General features: G+C 41.7%; 1 protein-coding gene across 1 annotated transcript in view; it reads right to left on the bottom strand.

Moving 5' to 3' along the window:
* Cachd1 (cache domain containing 1) overlaps positions 1-21,065 on the bottom strand; it is a 233,878-nt gene that overhangs the window by 131,390 nt on the left and 81,423 nt on the right. Inside the window, exon 2 of the mRNA XM_048453156.3 lies at positions 17,164-17,226. Coding sequence (XP_048309113.3) covers positions 17,164-17,226 — 63 coding nt within the window. The remainder of the gene's footprint in view (positions 1-17,163; positions 17,227-21,065) is intronic.

A 21,065-nucleotide genomic window follows, 5' to 3' on the forward strand; every position in this document is an offset into this window, starting at 1 on the left:
CCTAGGCACTAGCTAACCAGGCACAGGTGCAGGGCTCAGGCTGACAGGAAACCCTCTATTTGCTCTGGTTTTCCATTGATTCACTGTCACTTCCCATCTGAATGGCTCTGGTACCTCTCAGCTTTTGTAGACTTCCTACAGATTTGGTGCTTTTCATACACACATTCAACCAACTTTTAGTGACTGCTTACCTTCACCACAAGCCGGTTGAATCTGGATAAGAAAGTGAACAACACAATCCCCTGGGGACAAATGGGAGACCGGTGTGGTGGGGGCCTAGAAAAAATATGAAATCCACCCACCTCCACCTCTGGGTTTCCTCCAGTCTGGACAAGTCTGAATCTTGAGAATACTTTACTAAGATATCATACACAAAACCAGAACCTGCAAGCTACCAGATTTTGGAAACATGAATATCAAGATTTGTTGATGGAAGCTGCTCATTCGTTTCTCAACTGCCCAGACTTGTTTCCCAGCTGCCCAGATTCCCGAAATAACCACACAGAAACTGTATTAATTAAATCACTATTTGGCCTATTAGCTCTAGGTCCTTATTGGTTAGCTTTTATATCTTAATTTAACCCATTTCTATTAATCTGTGTATCGCCACATGGCTGTGGCTTACTGGCAAGGTTCCATTAGGTGGTGGGGCTACATGGCTTCTCCTGACCACATCTTCTTTCTCCCAGCATTCAGTTTAGTTTCCCCAGTGGCTCTATTCTGCTAAGCCACTGGCTGAAATGGCTTTATTCATTAACCAGTAAAAGCAAAACAGACAGGGCTTTCCACATCAAAGATGCAAGACTATCTCGAGTCATTTTTCTTTTCTTTTTTTAATTTCTATTTTTTTAAAACAATCGTTTTTAATTTTACATACCAATACTAGTTTCCTATCCTTCCCCTTCTCCCACTCCCTCCACCTTCCCTCTATTCCTCAGACAGGGTGAGGCCTCCCATGGGGAGTCAAAGTCTATCATATCATTTGAGGTAGGACTAAGGCCCTCCTTCCTATAGCTAGGCTAAGCAAGGTATTCCTCCATAGAGAATGGGCTCCAAAAATGCTAGTTCATGCATTAGGGATAAATACTGGTTCCATGACTAGGGACCCCATAAACTGCCCAAGTCATACAACTGTCACCTACATTCAGAGGGTCTAGTTCTGTCCTACGCGGGTTCCTCAGCTCTCAGTCCAGAGCCAGTGAGCTCCCACTAGCTCGGGTCAGCTGTTTCTGTGGGTTTCTAGTCATTTTTCAATGCATATTTATTAGCTGACAGCAGGATTCAAAAACAACAATGTCATTCTTCTGCAGGCTCTCTTGATTTTATTTTTAGATAGGGTATTATGTAGCCCAGACTGACCGTGGATTTACTATGTAACCAAGAACAACCATGAATACCTAATCTTCCTCTTCCTGCTTCTACTACCTGAGTGCTGAGATTATAGGTACCTACCGTCAAACTCCCATTATATGAAACTGGTGATAAGAGTCCAGGGCTCCATGCCTACCAGGCAAGCATTCCTGAAACTAAGCTATCCTCTGAGTCTGAGATAGTTTCTTGACTTGTCTCTTCCTGTGTTACAATACATAGTTGGGCAACATAAGCAAACTTACAACCTACTTCCACTCCTGTGCTACCTAACATGCTTTAAGAACATAACCAAACATAACCAAACTTTCTGATGCTGGAGTATCTCTTGGAACTGAAATTAGAAACAGAAATGAAAAAACCTAATACACCCTGGGTCCGGTTTTATAATCTCAGTTAGTAGGGCTTCTATTTAAGACTTCTCCAAGCCCCTTTTGGGGCCTTTCTGTGATCAACTTCTTTTGAAAATTCTCCTTTCGATGTACGCAGATCTTTCCTCCTAGGCTTCACCCAAGAGAATTCATCTTCCAGAACAAAAAAAAAGGGGGATCTTCTCATTCCTTCCCTCTTATACTGATCCTCATCACCTTTTGCTCTCTGGAAGCAGAATACTGAATGCCCACTCTGTGCCAACCTCAGTCTTCAGCACACTGGCACAACAGACCCTTATCTCTCTGTTACAGACAAAGTGCAAACAGGTACTGAAATGTTAAACCTTCCGTCAAAAACCAGACAGTAAGTGACAGAGAGTTCTCAAGTTCTCTACCTCAAACGGTGAGGACCTTTTGGTCTTCACCTCTGACTGGGGATGTCCAAAGGTTCACAACCTTCCTGGTCTTGTCTCCATGGTCTCCAAAGTTCCTTCCTGCTCTAGAATGGTGAGACATCACACTTGTCAGGCCTGACTGCTGACAGCTGAGCCCAGAGAATGCTGACTAGGGCAGGTTGCCGCTTAGCTAACTACCTCTCTGAGGGAAGGCATTCTTAGGGTGGGAGGCAGCATGGACCCCCTTCAAGCACCGCCCCTGTGGAAGGTGAAGTGCAACCGCTGCGGGCTGCATCCTGCTTGCAGGTGGGACCAGTTCACTGCCTCGATGTTTCAGCCATGACTGCGCTCAGAGAAGAATTTGGAGTGGTAATATCAGCTAAATATCTATTTTTTTATGAAGTCACTATGCTTCATTTTTAGTATGTTCCAGTGAGTGACATCTTTCAGGTAAAATTTCCTAATAATTTAGAAAACTAAGAAAAGTTATGAGAATAGATATAAGTCATTTATTTAAAAAAAAAAGTGTTGAGACACCTTCGGGGCCAGAAACATTTAGACCCCTATCTTTAGGAGTGGATTAAACGGAGCTGACAGAGAAACTGCTGTCCGTGAAACATACTGAACTTGAGCCCTATCAAGCCAATTGCCTATCAAAACAAAGAAACACACACAAACAAAAATAATTCTCAGAGGAACAGAATCCAAGTTTTTTTCATAATAATCAAGATGAAACTTGTATATTTTTGACATATCAAGAAAACTGTAAGTGTGAAACATTTTTCATAAAAAGATGCTACGCATAATGAATTTCACAAGTTCAGGGGTAGGAAAGGTGGCGCAGCAGAAAAAGGCACCACGAAAGCCTTTTGACTAGAGTTTGATCCCAGAAAGCCTTGTGAAGGCAAGAAGGAAAAGCAACTCCGCAAGGCTGTCTTCTGACCTCTACGTGGGCCCCCGCCACCACTCCAAACAACATTAAGAAATGACTTTTCAATTTTTCAGACAGTGTCTTACTGCGCAGGCTGGCCTGGAATTCAATATGCAAACCATGTTGGCCTTGAACTCAGAGATCTGCTTCTGTCTCCAGAGTGCTGTGATTAAAGGTGTGAGTTACCATGCTCAGTCAAATTAATGTTTTAGATGTCAGAATCTAAAGGTAGCTATTATAATTGTGCTCAAGTTTGTAAAAAATAAATAGGCTTATGAATTGTGAAAAAAGAAATAGCAGAAAAAATTTAAAAATAGAAATCTTGGAACTGAAAAGTACAAAGTCTAAAATTTAGAAATATATGTACTGGAGATTTAATACAGAATTAATTGAGCTAAGGGTAAACTTAAATATAGATCAATAAAAGTGGTGTAATCTGAAGATTAGAAAGGTAAAAAAGAAACAGGCAGAGAGGGAGACGGGGTCATGTGGTTCTTGTAAAGAGCAGAACAGCACGTATCCATGTAATCAGGGATCCAGGGAAGCAGAAACACACAGTGAAAAGATAGCTGAAGAAATAATGGCCCCCAGATGCCTGCATTTGATGAATGACATACATACACAGGTCCAGAAGGCTCAGCACAAGTAAACAAAAAAACAAAACAAAACCCCACCACACAAAACCCCAAGCAGAATAAATGTAAAAATTGTTGTGCCTAGTCAGTCATAATCAGGTTTCTAAAAAGGAGAAAAGAAAACTTTAAAAGAAAGAAAGAAAAAAAAGAAAGAAAAGAAAACCTGGAGATCAACCAGAGGAAAGAAAAAAATAAAACAAAAAACATATGTACATAACAATTTTCACTGATTCATGATTAGAAGCTAAGGCATCTGGCAAAGAGCAAAAAGCTTCCAAAAACATTAAAAGAAAAATGAGGAGAGAGCCGAAGAGATGGCTCAACTGTGAAGAGCACTTGTTCTTGCAGAGAGCCAGGATTCTGTTTCTAAGGCCCAGGCTCACAAAAGCCTTTACCTCTGGCTCCAGGGGCTCTGAGGCCCTCTTCTGGCCTGTTTGGGCACCTGCACACAAGTGACGTACACATATACTCAGGTACATACACATAAAATAAAAACATTTTTTAAAAGGAAAAAAAAATCAATCCAGAGTTTGGTTTGTTATCCCCCACCCACTGTGGACGTCTTTCTGGTGCCCAGGTGCGGGTCACAGAGTCAGAAGAACAGGTGAGTGACCCGCCTACCAGCTGAACTGCCTCACTTCTCAGAATTTGGTTTGAGTCAAAAACATCTGAGGGAAAAGATGAGGTGGGAAATTCTCCAGATGCATGAAGGAAAGAAATGCAATCAGGATTTGTCTCCTGGATGTCTGCACTCTAAGAAAAACAAGACGTGCTCTGGATGCCATCAGTCCGTGCCTTTACAGAGAATGGAGAGCACTGGACATGTGAGTATGTAAGTTAGACAAGAGCTTCTCCTATTGACATCAACATTTGCGAATACAGCAGCTTAAAGGAAAAGTAGCAGCCATGTCTTCTGCAGTTTGTAATGCAAAACAGACAGCATTAGCATAAAGGGCAGAGCTGTGGAAAGTGGCCTATAAAATTACAAGGGTAAAAGTTTTGGTGGGTGGCAGAATACTAACTTTTAGCAGACTAAAAATTAAAGAGTATTCGTTATAATCTCTAGGGCATTTCCTCTCAAAATAGATAAATAAAAAATGTAGCTGAAAAGATTAAGTAGATCGACTTTATTTTAACTTAAAGATTTGGGGCTAGAAGTTTAGCTCAGTGGTAATGTTCCTAACTATCATGCATGAGGCTCTGGGTTTCATCCCCAACATCACACACAAATTAATTAATTAAAAGTCAAAAAAGAGGGTGGAGGTGCTAAGAAGGAACAAAAGGGAGGATAATGAAAGAAATTGTTCACCCAACTCCAATAATCTCACTATCACATTAATTGTGAAGTGGTTAAAGATCCCCAGAAACTCTTGGTTTGACGGAGAAATGTGAGCAGACTTGGTGGTATATACCTGTAATTCCAGCAAGCTGGAGATCGGGGTGTAAGGATCCCCTGAACTAATAATGACATACATTTTGTGTCTAAAACCAAAAGAGCAAACTGAAAAAAAAAATGTTTTAAGTTAGATTTTTTTTAAAGGTCAGTATCACCTACATGTTCTAATAGATACATTTTATTTGTATCCAATAGACATCAAAAGAAAATGCTTGTCATTATGATGTTCTAAAAAGAAAGAAAAAGCCAAATAGAAAGGCAAAGGAAATGCCCCTGAAAGGGCATTACAAGCAGGGGCAATAAACTTGGGGCTGGGGGGGGGGGAGCTGGAGAGATGGCTCAGTGGTTAAGAGCACTTACTGCTCTTCCAGAGGACCTGGGTTCAATTCCCAGCACCCACATGGCAGCTCACAACTGTCTGAAGATCCAGTTGCAGGGGATCTGACACCTTCATAAACATGAAATGCACATGAAATAAAGTTAAATGAACCATAAAAATATAAAAAAATAAGAAACTTGGGGCTGCAGGGAGGGGTCAGCAGAAACATCAGGTGATAGACTTCAAGGATGATCCCGCCCTAGAAAAGAGTCAGCACATTTCCCAGTGCCACGATTTATAATTTAAGAAGATATAATAACACACACTGTGTATATGCCAGTAATGAAACTTTCCATCAGCCAGAAATCAAAGGCACGCATCTTTGATCCCAGAACTTGGGATGACTCAGAGGCAGGAGGACCTGTGACTTTACACCAACCTGGTATACATAGCAATTCCACAGGACCCTGTGTCAAAAACAAAACAAAACTGACAGCCATAACAACGAGAAGAATCTAGGGAGCAAGGCAGGCCAAGTTCCAAGGATGGAGACAGGCTCAGACCAACAAGGTAGCAACTGTGCTGTCCTCAAGATTTATGGTAACCCTAAAGGTCAATCAAGATGATGAAAGGGGAAGGGGCTAGAGATGGTTCAGGCAGTCAAGAGCACCTGCTGCTTAGGCAGAGGACCCAGGTTTGGTTCCCAGCTCCTATATGGGAATTCACAGATACCATAACTCCAGTGCTAGGAAACCTGTGACACTTCTGAATTCTACAAGCATACAACACATACAAAGCAAGCAAACACTCATACATATAAAATAAGAACAAGTAATATATTTTTAAAAGGTGAAAATCACTGTTTCATATTCCTGTTAGTTATATAAATGAAGATCACAAAATTAGCAACATGGAGGCCATGGGTGGCATTGAATAGGGCCAGTTCTAGAACTAGGAAATAGTTTGGATGGGCTATGCTGTCAAGAAAGAAACGGGAGTGTAGGTAGAGAGTAAAGTGGTTCTCTCTCTCTCTCTCTCTCTCTCTCTCTCTCTCTCTGTGTGTGTGTGTGTGTGTGTGTATGAGTGTGCGTGTGTGGGGTTTTGTTTTAATGCAGAAGACCAGGCTGTTTTCATCTGATGGGGAAGATCCCGAGGGCACAGTGACCTGCAGAAGGGGAGAGCAGCATGCAGACAGCCTTGACCAACATCAGGTTTGCTTCCTGAATCCTTGGCTCACTCCCCACAGTTGCCCACTTAAATGATCTCCGCAGCTCTCTAAAGCCACCACTGCCAGCAACTGAACAGCGCCTGAATCATTAATAACGAAGAGATTATTTGCCATTTTGTTAAGTCGATTATTAGTATAAATAATTACAGAAGCAATTGAAAAAAAGACAGATGCCTTGAAAGAAGTCCAAGGTGGCTCTGACTCCTTTAGGGGATGGAGCCAGAGCCCCAGAAGTTCTGCCTCCTTTTGTTTCTTCTTTACCACAAGGAAGTGTGTTTTGCTACTTTTGGGGCCACTTGCTCAAAAATGTTTTTCTTGACTCAGATTCAACTTCACATAATGCTTTTGTGTGTGCATACAACTTAATGCCTTGAATTACTCAAAGTGTGCAACTATGGGACGGGTCCCTCACAAGAATGTGTGGGATGGAATTTTCTCCTGAGGCTGCTGCCACTGTCTCTTGGCAAGAACACTGCAGACAACAAACTAATCGAAGACTTAAAACACACACTGTTAAGCAATTTAGACCCAGCTTCTGAGGGTTAATGCAAAGTCATAATGGGTAAAAGCAAGAAAAACAGTGCACCAGAGAGAATTTTGTGGTCAGAGTCAAGAATCATGAAATGCTTTTTTTTATTAGTGTTAATTACTTTGCTCCCTTAACCAAAGATATTAACAATGCATTAGATTTCCTGCCAAGTTCCATGATGTGCACAAATAAGATATGACTCTCAAGAAGATCTTATTAGCAAAAACAGATGGCAAGAACCTATGGGCTCTAGTTTTCTTAAAGGAAAAGTGATGGAGAACGTATGGCGGGATTTTAGACAGGTGTGTGTGTGTGTGTGTGTGTGTGTGTGTGTGTGTGTGTGTGTGTGCGTGTTTGCACTTGCACATGTCTGCATATGTGTGTGCAAACATCATTGTGCCCTAAATATAAGCTCTTCTTCTAAAGATTCTGATTTAAAACTGAGAGCAACGGAGCTGGGGATACAGCTCAGTTGGTAAAGTGCTTGTATAGATGGAGCCCTGGGTTCCACTCCTAGTACCGTGTAGGGACATACTCCTGTGGTCCCAGCACTTAGGTGGCAAAGGCAAAGGAATCATTAGTTCAAAGGCATCCTCGGTTACATAGCACATTTGAGGTCACCCAGGGTTCCATGAGAACCTGTCATAAAACATGAGAAAAGACAAAGCAAAGCAAAACAAAACAACAACTGTGAGTAGAAAGGTCAATAATTGGTTTTGAAATACCCACCTATTGTTTCTTTCTTAAATATATATATCCTACAATCAATTATAATTGTCTCTATAGTGAGGAAGACAGTGGGATTAGTGAAAATAAAACTACTATGGGGGACACTACTATCCTTAGTGATGTGTCCTCAGAGTATGGTATGTAGGCAGAAAGCCAGTCCCAATCAACATCTTAGACCCTGAATATCCACTCTGGTCATAGGGATAGACACCAAGGACAGAGAGAGCCTCAGGACTTAACTAGCATGAGAAATGACACAAGAAACCAAGAAATGTAAATGAAAGGAGTGGCATTATTTCACCAGATTTCAACACTTGTTATATGACGGTAGAACCAGAGGACTCAGTTGATGGCTTGATGATTAAGAACATTTGGTGCTCTACCAAGGGACCCGAGCTCAAGTCCCAGCACCCATGTAGTAGCTCAAAATTGTAACTCCATTTCCAGGGAATCTGGTACCCTCTTCTGGCCTCAGACCACACATGTGGTACACAGACATACATGGAGGCAAAACATTCACGCACCTAAAATACTTGTTTAAAAACTCCTTTAAATATACTCAAGGGCTGGAGAAATGACTCAGTAGTTGAGAATGAGTACTGCTTCCACATCAGACCTAAGCTTGGTTCCCAGCACCCATGTCAGGGAGCTCCAAACCACCTATAACTCCAGCTGCATGGAACACGATGCCCCTGGCTTCCATGGACAACACATGCTTGCCTGTTTGCTTGCTCTCCCTCTCCCTCATACAAACATGCAAGAAATAAATTAAATTTAATAATAATTGTTATGGAATATGTGTCACCCTGATTAGTCTAATAAAAGCTGAATGACCAATAGCTAGGCAGGAATTCAGGGCAGAGAGGAGGTTGGGAAGGGGAAGGAGATGCCAGGAGAGATACAGAGTCAGCAGTATGGATAATACAGAGATGAGGTAATAAAGCCACAAAGCAGAATATAAATAAATAGAAATAGTTTAAGCTATAAGAGCTAGTTAGAAGGAAGCCTAACTATTAATCAAGCTTTCATAATTAACAATAAGTCTCCATGTCATTATTGAAGAACTGATGGTCCCAACAAGAAGTCAACTACAAATGGTGCCCAACATGGGGACACACATTTCCACATAAGACCTGAAAAGACAGAGTCAAACGAAGCTTTCAACTCCCTCAGTCTCTCATGTGATCAGTGGCACAGAGACACACCTTCTGCTCATTGCCTGCAGGCTTGAGTCACCAATGCACAGTGGTTTAAAGTTTTGCTCATGTAGACAGAAGCGATTGCAGATAGGCAATAAAGCAGGTTCAGATGGAAAAAATAGTCTAAATATATTATGGCTTGTTTAGCAATGTGCTTAGACTTAAGAAAAAGGATATAGACAGTCATAAAAAATCCAATAGTTTAAAGACAATAAAGTAGACTCTTCAAAGAGAAGTATTTTTTTTAAAAGAAGAATAAGCCATACAAGGATGGGAAATATTATAATACAGGGAATTTGGACCTTATATGGTGCTTTGCTAATTTTGAATTCTTTGAATGCTAATGGACAGACAACAATTGCTGAGAGACACTGGATTGTGGAAGGGACTGCTGAGTTAAACCAACCTATATTCATTAGAAATGCCTTAACTTTACAATGAAAGGGAAAATGCATTACATTGGGGAAGAGTTTACGTTTTTGTTTCCATGGGAAATGAAAGGCTGTGGTTTCTTTCAAGGTTAATAGAGATCAGATTTGACTGGTGGAGATCTCCTGAGGATCTTGGCTGCAGACAAGGGGAGAGGAAGCCAAGAAAGACTACAAGACAGGTGACAAATAAGCTGATCCCTCTGCATGGGAACAGCTCAGAGATGAGAAGAGACATGATAAGTCTTGTTGGCTACAGAGTCCTTGGTGTAGGAGGGTCTTCTGTCTATGTGTTACTTTCATTGGTTAAATAAGGAAATTGCCTTGGCTTTTTGATAGGGCAGAATTTAGATAGGTGGAGTAGACCAAACAGAATGCTGGGAGAAAGAAAGCAGAGTCAGGCAGACGCCATGGCTCTCCTCTCCAAGACGGACACTGGTTAGACTCATGTTGGTAAGCCACAGTCAAGTGGCGATACAGATTATTAAGAATGGGTTGTTAGATCAATATGTGAGAGTTAGCCAATAAGAGGCTAGAACTAATGGGCCAGGCAGTGTTTAAATGAATACAGTTTCTGTGTAATTATTTTGGGTAAACCTAGCCATGAGCCGGGTGGTGGGAAGCGGTCTGCTGCTTTCTTTTACAACGAGTCCTCATGACTTATTTCAAGCCATCCTTTCATATGGCATGTATAGAGATGTATACTACAGTTTGATTATACAGTCCAAATAAATTGATAAGGTTGACAGATGCCTTTTACCTGCTCAAACATAAAACAAAACAATCATCTTTGACTGACTTGTGCACACGACATATTCCATACTTGTGGTAATGCAGATATGCATGTTACCTTTGAAAATTTGTGTGTTTTCAGAGATAGGGGACCAAATAGCAATAAAAATGGGTGGCCCAGGTGATCCAGCATCTCAGAATGCTTCTGTTGCAGTTTCCTCAGAGTTTTACATTCAGAAGTGTCAAGGCTGCTGGCTGAGATAGTCTAGCTTCACACAATACTCCAGCCAGACTTCCAATAAGTCCCACATTTTCCCATCAGACCAAGACAAGACAACAGCTAGCTCTCCCAGGATTTGACCATTATCTTAATTTCTCAGGATCCCCTAAAGATGTAATTGCCCCCAGACAACAAGAAGCAGTCTGGAAAACATGATGCTCACATTCCCAAGAGGTGGGACACTTGGTTTTGGATGTTTATCATCATGTAAGGGAGTTGGTTACAAGCTGTTATTGGTCATAGTCAGGAAAAAAGCTAGACAAAGAAGATTAGATTCAGGGATTTCTTTCTGAAGGGACAATGGGGGGGGATATAGTATAGACATGATGGGATAAAAGGGTAGATTTTTGAATCTACTTTTGACATGATTCTCAAATATTTTACATTGATATGGATTTTTATATATGAGTATAAATTTAAGGTTATTTTGCTATACTGTATATATGCTTCTATCTCTTGTTTCAGATATTGTACTTATACAGTTCATTTAAAAATGTAATGTAAAGTTTTAGTCCTTGAAAGTCATTTAGGATAATAAAGAAATACAGGATAAAAGTTATCTATAACAATTAAACTTGTATTCATGTTAGGTATGTTTTCAAGGTCATACAAATATATATTTTAGATAGGTGATCCTTAAACACTTCAAAGGCCTACAGAATATGGCATCTAAATAACGTAAGACTCTTCATGACAATGAGACACATCTGCTTCTGGCAATACCAATCTACTTCAGAAAAGACAAAGGGCATTGAAGAACCTCCATATAGAATTTACTTTCTTTGTGGCAAAAGTTAGTTACTGGGCAAGAAACTGCCCTTGCCTCAACTGCTGACAGTATGTTGTCCAAACTGGAAAAGTAGGACACAAAAGAAAGCAATTGCTGAACTTGGCCAAGACAAGCTGGGACAGTCCTTCAAAAAATTCCTGCTTCATGGAAAAGTCTGTCAGATATTCTAGGCTTGTAGGTCAAATATTGAAGCCCCCACATTGCAGAGGAACCTTGGTTGACTGTCCAGGCAGTAAGTTGTTTGCATAATATCTATAGTTTTAGAAGTTGCTAACTCTGCCCTTCCTGTTTACTCAAGTAATATTTTATCATTTTTGAGTTTTGGAGGGAGATTAAAGATTAGCTAGTTATACTTTTATAGTCTCCCTTGTTACAAAATTCAAAAAAGAAACTTACATAAGAGACATAAAGTTTATAAGCTTGAGAGGCATAAAAGCTAAGTTATCTTTAAAAAATACTTTCAGGTCTAAAAAGATAGTTTTAGTATGGTAATACAAGTCATAATAGAAAATGGTTTAGGTATAAAACTTTAAATTCATCAAGATAAGATAGATAATAGAGAATTTTCTCCAAATATAAATGGACTGGATAGTGTGAATATAATTCTTATTTGATAATTTCTCTTATTATAGATAGCTTCATTTGTTAATATCTTTCATTTCTATTAAGATAATACCTGATAATTGTTCTTATTATATATAGTTTACTATGTTAAAGTTAAAATCTTTCCTTTTTATTTAGACAAAAAGGGGAAATGTTGTGGAATAATCTTTTTGTAAACTGTGACAATGTCCCACCCTGATTGGTCTTGGGGACAGAACTCTGACTGTAAGACCTGGCAGCAAGCACTTTCACCTGAGCTTTAAAAAGTGACTCAAAAATCCCAGCACTTGGGAGGTAGAGGCAGGCAGATCTGAGTGAGGTTAAGGAATACAAAGCTAGCCTGGAATACAAAGCGAGTTCCAGGACAATCAGAACTGTTACACAGAGAAACCCTGTCTCGAAGAAACAAAAAAAAAAAAGCAAAACAAAACAAAAATCAATGACAACAACAAAAAACCCCGACTTAAATTTTTTACTTCTTTAAAAGATATATTAAAGTGAAAGGACAAGTTGAAACATGGGAGATACAAACTCTAAGTACACAAGCTACAGCCAGCATAGCTATATTAAAATGAAGTAAAAATTTAAATCTGATCAGTTAGAATCTCTGGACACATTTCAGGTGATTTAGAGTCACATGTGGCTAGTGGATGGTTGACCAGATAGCATGGATATGCAGTATCTTTATCTACTCAGAGTCTTCTCTTTGGATGTGGCTGGTTTAGTACAGAGTTTACAACTCAACGAATCATGCCAAAAAGGCATAAGTGGACTAGCAACAACAACAACCAACTACCAAAAGGGGACACAGCACTTGCCTTGCATGCATGAGATCATGAACTCAAAATGAAAACAATCATAAGCACGCACTGTAAACAAGCAAAAGTTCACTTCAACTAACTTCTCAGATACCCTTTCTAGATACCTCAACTTGGCAAAATTTCAAAAAACAAAACTATCAAGTATTGAACAGGACGTACCTCAGTAAATCTGCAACTCTGTCCTAGCAGAGTAACCCAAAGCCACCACTATGAGGGTAGCTTGTCATTCTCCAGGCACCCTCAACACTGGGCTTGCTAAGTGGCTCTCCAATAAAGCCCAACAGTCCCTCCTTCCTGCCTCCATTCAGGGCTAAGAACCACATGGAGACACAGACACAACACGTTTCTAACTTCTAACATTGGAATGGCGGCAGGAACAGGTCCTTGAGATTAAAAAAAAATTAGCCTATACAAACTGTGTGGAACTGTCAACAAAAACGAGCAGTATAACAGAAACAATCCAAAAAACCCATTATAAAGTAGATCCGTAAGTGACAAGCTCTGCAATACCATAGAATTAGAAATTATAACGAACCCAACTGTAGATGTCATCAGGGCTCCTAAAAAACCGAGAGCAAAGGCAGCAAGACACATGAACAGAAACAATACACGTAGAATTCGTGTCAAGAACAAATGAGGCAAAACTAAAAATCAATTTGGGGGCATGCATGGTAGGTTTATGAAAACGTGACATAAGCTAGAGTCAGCGAGGAGGGAGCCTCAAGTGAGAAAATGCCTCCATGAGATCTGGCTGAAGCCAGGCATGCAGACATACGTCTTCACTACCAACACTTGAGAGGCAGAGGCAAGCAGTTCTCTGTGAGTCTGAGGCCAGCCTGGTCTACAGGACAAGTTCTTGGACAGCCAGGGCTACATAGAGTAACCCTGTCTCAGGAAACAAACAAACAAACCACCTCACCACCACAAAAAAAGGAAAAAAAAAAAAAAGAAAAGCAGAAAAGTAGATCTTGTTGAAGGAAATTTTCTTAATGAGTGATCTATGGGGAAGGGCCCAACCCATTGTGGGTGGTTCCTCCCTGGGTTGGTGGTCTTGAGTTCTATGAGAAGGCAGGTTGAGAAAGCCATGAGGAACAAGCCAATAAACAGCATCTCTCCATGACTTCTGCATCTGCTCCTGCCTCCAGATTTGAGTTCCTGTTCTGATTTCTTTCATTGATGAGCGGCTATCTGAAAGTGTAAGCCAAATAACTTATTCTTCTATCCCCAACTTGGTTTTTTGTTCATGGTGTTTTGCTTCATCAGTAGAAACTCTAAGATAGGGGGTAGTATGTATATGACAAACCAAAACATCAAACAAAGCAAGGGAATGATTGATAAAAATGGCAATAGCAGGGTATAGTGATACACCCCTTTAAACCCAATGATGGGAGGCAAAGGCAGGCAGATTTCTGTGAGTTTGAGTCCAGCCTGGTCTACACAGGCTAGCCACAGTTGTATAGTGAATAATAATCTCTGAGAGAAAGGGTAGCCCCCCTCCCCGTTTTGGCAGGTCATTCAAGGGCTTCCAAAGTCCAGGTTGATATATTTATTCTAATGTATTTCCTTAGAATGTACCTTTTAGAAATTTTACAAATTTTTGGGCAAACAGATTAATTAGTTACTAGTGATTAATTAGCTACTAGTGGCCGGGTGATGGTGGCCCACACCTTTAGTCCCAGCACTTGGGAGGCAGAGACAGGTGGATCTCAGTGAGTTCGAGCCCAGCCTGGTCTACAAAGTGAGTTCCAGGACAGCCAGGACGGTTTCGCGGAGAAACCCTGTCTCAAAAAGTCAACAAAACAAAACAAAAACAAAAAAATTAGTTCCTAGTGCTCTGAAGCTCACAGGAGATGGAAGTGCGCATGACCATGGTAGGAAGGTTTACAGAAGCGGAATCATGACAGCTGAACACGTTCCTGCAGGTATTTTCCTGGGTACTGTCTAGTATCACAGGGTCCAGAGCCTTTTTAACTGCTTAAAATTATTTTAACTATTAATACTGTAAATGGATAGGGGGTGGTGAGTATTGGTTTGTGTCATGGCCCATCTGTAAGTTGCATACAGTTGGTTTTCTCCTTCTCCTTTCATGTGGGTTCTGGGGATCACACTCAAAGGGTCAGGCTAACAGGGCAAGTGCCTTTGCCTGCTGTGCTGTCTTATCAGCCACTATGTACAGTTCTTAATCAGGAGTCTTTTTTTGCTATAAAATGGGGGACGCTATAGGTGAATCATTGCAGGGAAGTGACAGATGGTTCAGCAAACACACAGCCTTACACTTTCATTATTGTTCAATGGCTCACAGTGCTGAAATGATCTAGAACTCATGAGACAGAAGAAAATTTTCAGGACTTGTGTATATTAAATTTTAGGTGGAACAATAATGGTGCAATTTTCTTCTGTCTAGAGAGAAAACATAGAACCCTAAGGCCATCTTTGCTTGGGGTGCTCTGGCGGGCAGTGGGGTGTGTGTGTGTGTGTGTGTGTGTGTGCGCACGCCACATTGGAGCAGTTAAAGATAAGTATGTCTTGGTTCAGTCCAGGAAAGAACAACGAGACAGTCGGAGAGAAGGCAGGTGGACTTTTCAGGTGAAGGCAGTTTAGCAAAGCTATCTGTTTTGAGTGAAAGTATACAATAAAGTCAGCGGTCCAAAAGAACAGTCGGCGTGTGTTTGTGTCCCACAGATTTTTGAAAACCTATTCTCCTACTTAATAGTCATGAGTACAGGTGACCTCTTTCACCTCTTGAGGCCTCAGTTTCCTCCCCTTTGGTAGGACAGACTGTTCCTGAAGGTTATCTGGCCACAACATATTGAAATGGCCTCCCACCAGTGTGCTGTAGGTGCTCCAACAGTTAATATAATTTCAAGCAGTTATATCGAAGGCTTCCAAGCTTGCTCATAGCCGGTTTAGCAATGATGTCAGACCCAAAACGCAAAACAGCTGTACGTTCGGAAACAGCCCGTGTAAGAACCTGTATCTGTTACTTCAAGAAAAGAGGCTTAACCTGATACCCCAGATCACGTTCTTTACAGGCTTATCAAATAGCAGTGTCTACCAGAAACAGCTCCTCTAGCGAGCAGGCTTTGTGTAGAAATCATAGTCCATAACAACTCTTCTAGATCGGACGATTCTGAAGTGCCTTCTGGTTCTCGGGAAGAAGCTTAAGTCGGGACTAAGGAAGACAAGACTCAGTGTGGCACACCAACAGCAATTTCCGGCTAGTCATCCTGAACAGTATCCAAACTAAGAAAAATGAGTCCCGCATCACCACTTAAAAGTGACTACCACCGGCCTGCGCCTATAAACAGGAAACGCTGGGCTTAGCTTACGGCACTCAATTGTAAATAAATAACTAGCCCTAAGAACTTCATCCTGACACAAAGCCTTTCTTCTGAGAGCGCGCTTTTAAAAGCTCAGATTGGGTCAAGCTGTCTCCATGAATAAAAGAACAGAAGAAACTCAGAATTTACATCATGATCCATTTTATTATATTTGTCTTTTTATCCTGGGCAAGCCCTCTGCTGCACCCCGGTTTGGAGCCTGGTTCTCTTTCTCGCTGGAGTTTCAAACCCAGCTTCAAGTTACGTGTCGGCGGTCAGGCTGGAATGAAGTTGGTGGATTAACTGAAATTAAAGCCTCCTCCTCTGGTACCAATTTTCTCAGCCTGCGCTAATTATTTATGCTCAGGCTCACCAACACCATGTCTTCATGCGGGAGGCATTGCCACCAATGCCAGCTAGCTATAGACAAACAGAATCTAGCCTGTAAGTATCCTGACTGCACAGAGCACTGAAAGACGATAAAGAAGAAAAAGGATAAAAAGGGGGTGGGGGGAGACTTCTAGAAAGAGGAAAGAAAAAGCCCATGAAGCCCACTTGCAGGAGCTTCTGCAATGAAAGAGCCTTCTTCCATCAAGATAAGTTAGCTCTGTTCTCATTGGCCTGACCACTAACTTCATCATCACGAGGAAGCTATTAGGATTCTCTTACATAAAACTGACAATCTAAAGTGTGTGTGTGTGTGTGTGTGTGTGTTGGGGGGGCGGAGGATGGGGCCACGACACACTGTGTGCCACGGCTGAAGAGTGAGTGCATACAGATGTCAGAATGGGGAGTCTATTTCAAAGCCTCAATGCCTATTTTCTACACCAGATGAAACCTATTTCATTGGTTTCAGATCTGGCAAGCTCACAGATATTCATGGCAAAGGAAAGGCTTCCAAGGTACCCCAGGAATGGCTGCGGATCAGTCACAGTGTCTAAGCCCCTGAAATGTCAGGGTCACCATTATCCAGGAAGACTCCATGTAAGTAGGAGAGTGGAAGAGGTAAACCTCTAGGGGGGACTACCAGGAAGGAGCCCCATGAAAAACCAAGATAAAACCAAGGTGCCCTGTCCCACAGCGTCTTACCTGCTGGACTTCGCTTTCTCCGTTTGAGATTTTCTCTGTGTAAACCAAGGAGTTGAAGATTCGCTGCAACAAGAAAAAAAGTGAACGTTAGATTTTCTACCACACACTTTCTATATGTGTGTGAGCGATCTGTTGCCTACAACACAGACAGATTCAAATAGAAACAAGCTTAATTAAAACACAGTGATTTTTACAGAGAGTAACCTAAATATCAGCCAAAGTCAGTCACACTTATTTATTTAAGCATTACCCAAGCACTATAGTGAAATAAACCAGATGTTACACTATATTTTTCATTTTCAAAAATACATTTAATTACAGATTTCCGGAGCCCATGCCATTTTATCCGGCTGCTGTAATCTGGCAAAGTTGTGTTTCTCATTTAAACCCTGCACTCCCTGAATGCTGTAATTGTTTACAGGCTCCGACATCTAATGTAATAAAACTCTTTGAAAAGAATTCTTTCCATATCCTCTCATGTGCCGATCGAGCCAGTAACCCACCCCACATTATCTGTCACCTTCATTCCCCAAACAACCCCCTCAGGAGAGTAACAAAGACACTTGCCAAGTATGTGTGGCCTCAAGAGAAGATACCGGGCCAGGCTGTGGCACACTGGCACATTCTGCAGGGTCCTGCCTAGCCTACCTCACACCCACTCCTCCACACAGCACCTGAAGTTAAAATATCTCTGTAGATTTGAGACTTGACCGGAATACCTAACAAACTAGAAGATGAAAAGCCAAGCTGTGTACATAGGTGGTGGTGGTGGTGGTGGTGGTGGTGGTGGTGGTGGTGGTGGTGGTGGTGGTAGGGATGGGGGGGGGCTCATCATTTGCCTTAAAGATTCAAAGGTGCCACGGAGCTCTCTAGATGAATCAGGGGTCAGACCTGAAGATGCCATGCCAGCCAACTTTTTGTTTCTCCTCTCTATCCAGCTGCCAAGCTTTTGTCAGCATCTGGGAAAGCATCCCAGACAGTCCAACACACCTGTGTGGCTGCAGTGGGAAGGCAAGTGCCAAGTTCATCAAGCCCCAGTGCAACTTAAACAGAATGCAAATGAAGGAAGGACCCAGGGCCTGGGGCTTGGCAGGAGGTAGGCGGGAGCAGAGGGTGGGGAGCGCAAGCACCCAGAAGGACAGCCATGGAATTCCAGCTTGGAAAATTAGAATTATAAATGATCACGATACCACCCATCCTACCCCACGTGCTATGCTCATGCATTCAGCAGACGCTGCCACGCCTGACTTTCCCTCATCAAAATAATGCTGAAAGAGGAATGTTGTCTTTTAAATTATGTTTGCTTTATTTATCCCCTTTGTGTGTGTGTGTGTGTGTGTGTGTGTGTGTGTGTGTGTAGAACTTTTGGGAGTTAGTCCTTTCCTTCTACAAAGTAGGTCCCAGGGATAAAAGCTGGTTCTCTGGGTTTGTCAGTAGGTGGCTTTACACACTGAGCCGCCTTATCAGTCAAGAAATGTTCCCATGGCTTCTCGTAGGGCTCATAACACTGGTTAAGATTCACAGAACGCTTACTATGGGATAAAGATCTGAGCATATTCCATGTGCTAATATTTCTTTTTGATGTGTTTCTGTTTGGCAGTCATTTGTGTCTTAAGACAGGGTTTCACATTATGCACCGGAACTTAGCACATAGCCCAGGCTGGCCTTGACCTCTGCCTTGAGTTCTTTTCTCAGCCTCTCTAAAGAGCACTCTTCTCATCCAGCTTTAATGGTTTTATAAAAACACCTTTGTGACAGATACTATAATTTAAAATTTCTTTCTTTTGATTTCAGCGCACGTATGTGTGCCTGTGTGAAGGCAGGTGGATCTGAGTGCAGGTGTTCATGGGGTCTAGGTGTTGGATCCCCTGACTCTGGAAGAAACCCGTGTCTTCCGTCTGAGCACTCTTAACTGCTGAGCCATCTTTCCAGCCCTAACCAAACCATTGTTATCCCAACACATAGATACAGAAACCTAGTGCAATGCGCACATGGAATCTTGTGTGCCTGTTTTTTTTAAAAATGACTATATATATATAAAGATGAAAACCCAAGAGCTTTGGAGGGTTAAACTGTTGATCAAAAATCACTCACGGCAAGGTTGGGACTTGAAGCCAGGCCATGTGGCTCCAGAGTTCACACTCCTAGCCTTTCCTCTCATTAGGATTCCCTGGCTGTTTCAGTTGTGCATAACAAATTTATTACCAAGATATATCATGTCTGGAACTTAACTGGTGGCAAGCCTTAACTAGAACTTATTAATCCATTAATCAGTCATTGCTTGTACATAGCAATTCTGCTCCAGATTCGCTGGAGCATCAAGGGGCATCAGGGTTCTGAATCCCAAAACACATCTCATTTTTGAAAGAGAATTATGAGACTGGGAATGTGGTATAATGACAGCGGACCTGCCTGGCATGGGCCCTAGATTCCATCCCAATTGAGTGGAGAGGTAACAGAATGAATGGGGTGTGTGTGTATGGGTCTGTATGTATGTGTGTGTGTGTGTGTGTGTGTGTGTGTGTGTGTGTGTTTGGGTGTGTGTAGGGGGGTTCAGGTGGAAGGAAATTACAGTCCTAAATTTCTAGTTCTGTAGAGCCTAAGATGACATCATCACTCACCATAATCCCAGGTTATATTCCAGACTTTTCTATAATTTCCTTTTCAAAAAAGATGCTCAGTTCATTTTCACTAAGAATTTACCTAACTGACGCAGCCATGCCAGGTTGTGGTGAGTGTACTCACTGCCTTCTCATGGCAGGGGTTCTCCAGCGGGAGACTCCCAGGAAGCCAACCAGCCCCACTGTGCCCAACCCAACACCCACCAGGGACCAAATGTGATGTGTCCGTGTTTTCTTAAGAGGAAGGAGCATTACTCAAGAGTTCAAGGGTGTGTGTGTGCCAAGGCCAGCTCATGAAGTTACTTCAATCTCTGTCATGCACAAGATTGTAACAGTAATAAGGCTAATATTTTTATGTAGTTCATTTTTATACTGTCTATACCTAATCAACTAAGGTTGATAAGACAAACATTCTAAATTAACAAGTCCTAGATGTGTGCAGTAGTGATCAGTGGACTGTTTATTGAGTACACCCCTCTAAGCACCCTAGCACGGGGGTGACAGTGCTATCACCAAAGGAAGTGGTCTTTGTCCGGCATCCTTCCCCTGGTACTGATGTTGGAGACAGAGGCCAGCAGAACTTACACATGTTGTGACTGGCAGCAGGTCTACAAGTTGGCTTATGTGTGCTCATCAAGTCACATGATACTGAATTCCTACCAGGCTCTAAAAGAGCTGGTCAGCTCCCCAAAGTTTACAATTGTTATAGTTTACAATTTCACATCAATTACTGCACTTCATCTTCATAATTGCCCGTGTAGGCAAAAGCAGATATCTGAAACAACATTTTACAGCCTAAAAGTTAGGAGCTATGTCCAGGTGCAAAACTTCAGTGCTGTGGCCTGAACCTAGATCTTGAACTAAGTAGAGGCAGAGCTTTTAGCTGAACTAGCAAACAAACTGGTACTTATCACCTTGCAGTTCAGGATGGTCTAGAAATCCTGTATAGAATTTGGGTACGGGACATGGGGTGGAGGGAGCAGGAGGCAGGGCTGGCAACTCACACTGTGATTGAGATCTGAGCTTTTCTTGCTTTATTTTAAGCAAGATGTAGAATTTGGGGAACAATCAGAGTCCCAGACAAGTTTCGTTTTTTTTTTGTTGTTGTTTTTTTTTTTTTTTTTGTACTTTGTACTGCATGTGAAATTTGCAGAAGAAACAAAATACAGCTTTGCTCTTTGGGGGGGGGGATGGGAAGTGAAGAGTGGTGGTCTGTAGGTCACGTGACAGTGATTCAAAATTATGGGACCTAGCTGACATTTTGGTGACCTTAGGGTAAAT

Source organism: Myodes glareolus, chromosome 3 (assembly GCF_982192425.1).
Source record: "Myodes glareolus chromosome 3, mMyoGla1.1, whole genome shotgun sequence".
Lineage (NCBI taxonomy): Eukaryota > Metazoa > Chordata > Mammalia > Rodentia > Cricetidae > Myodes > Myodes glareolus.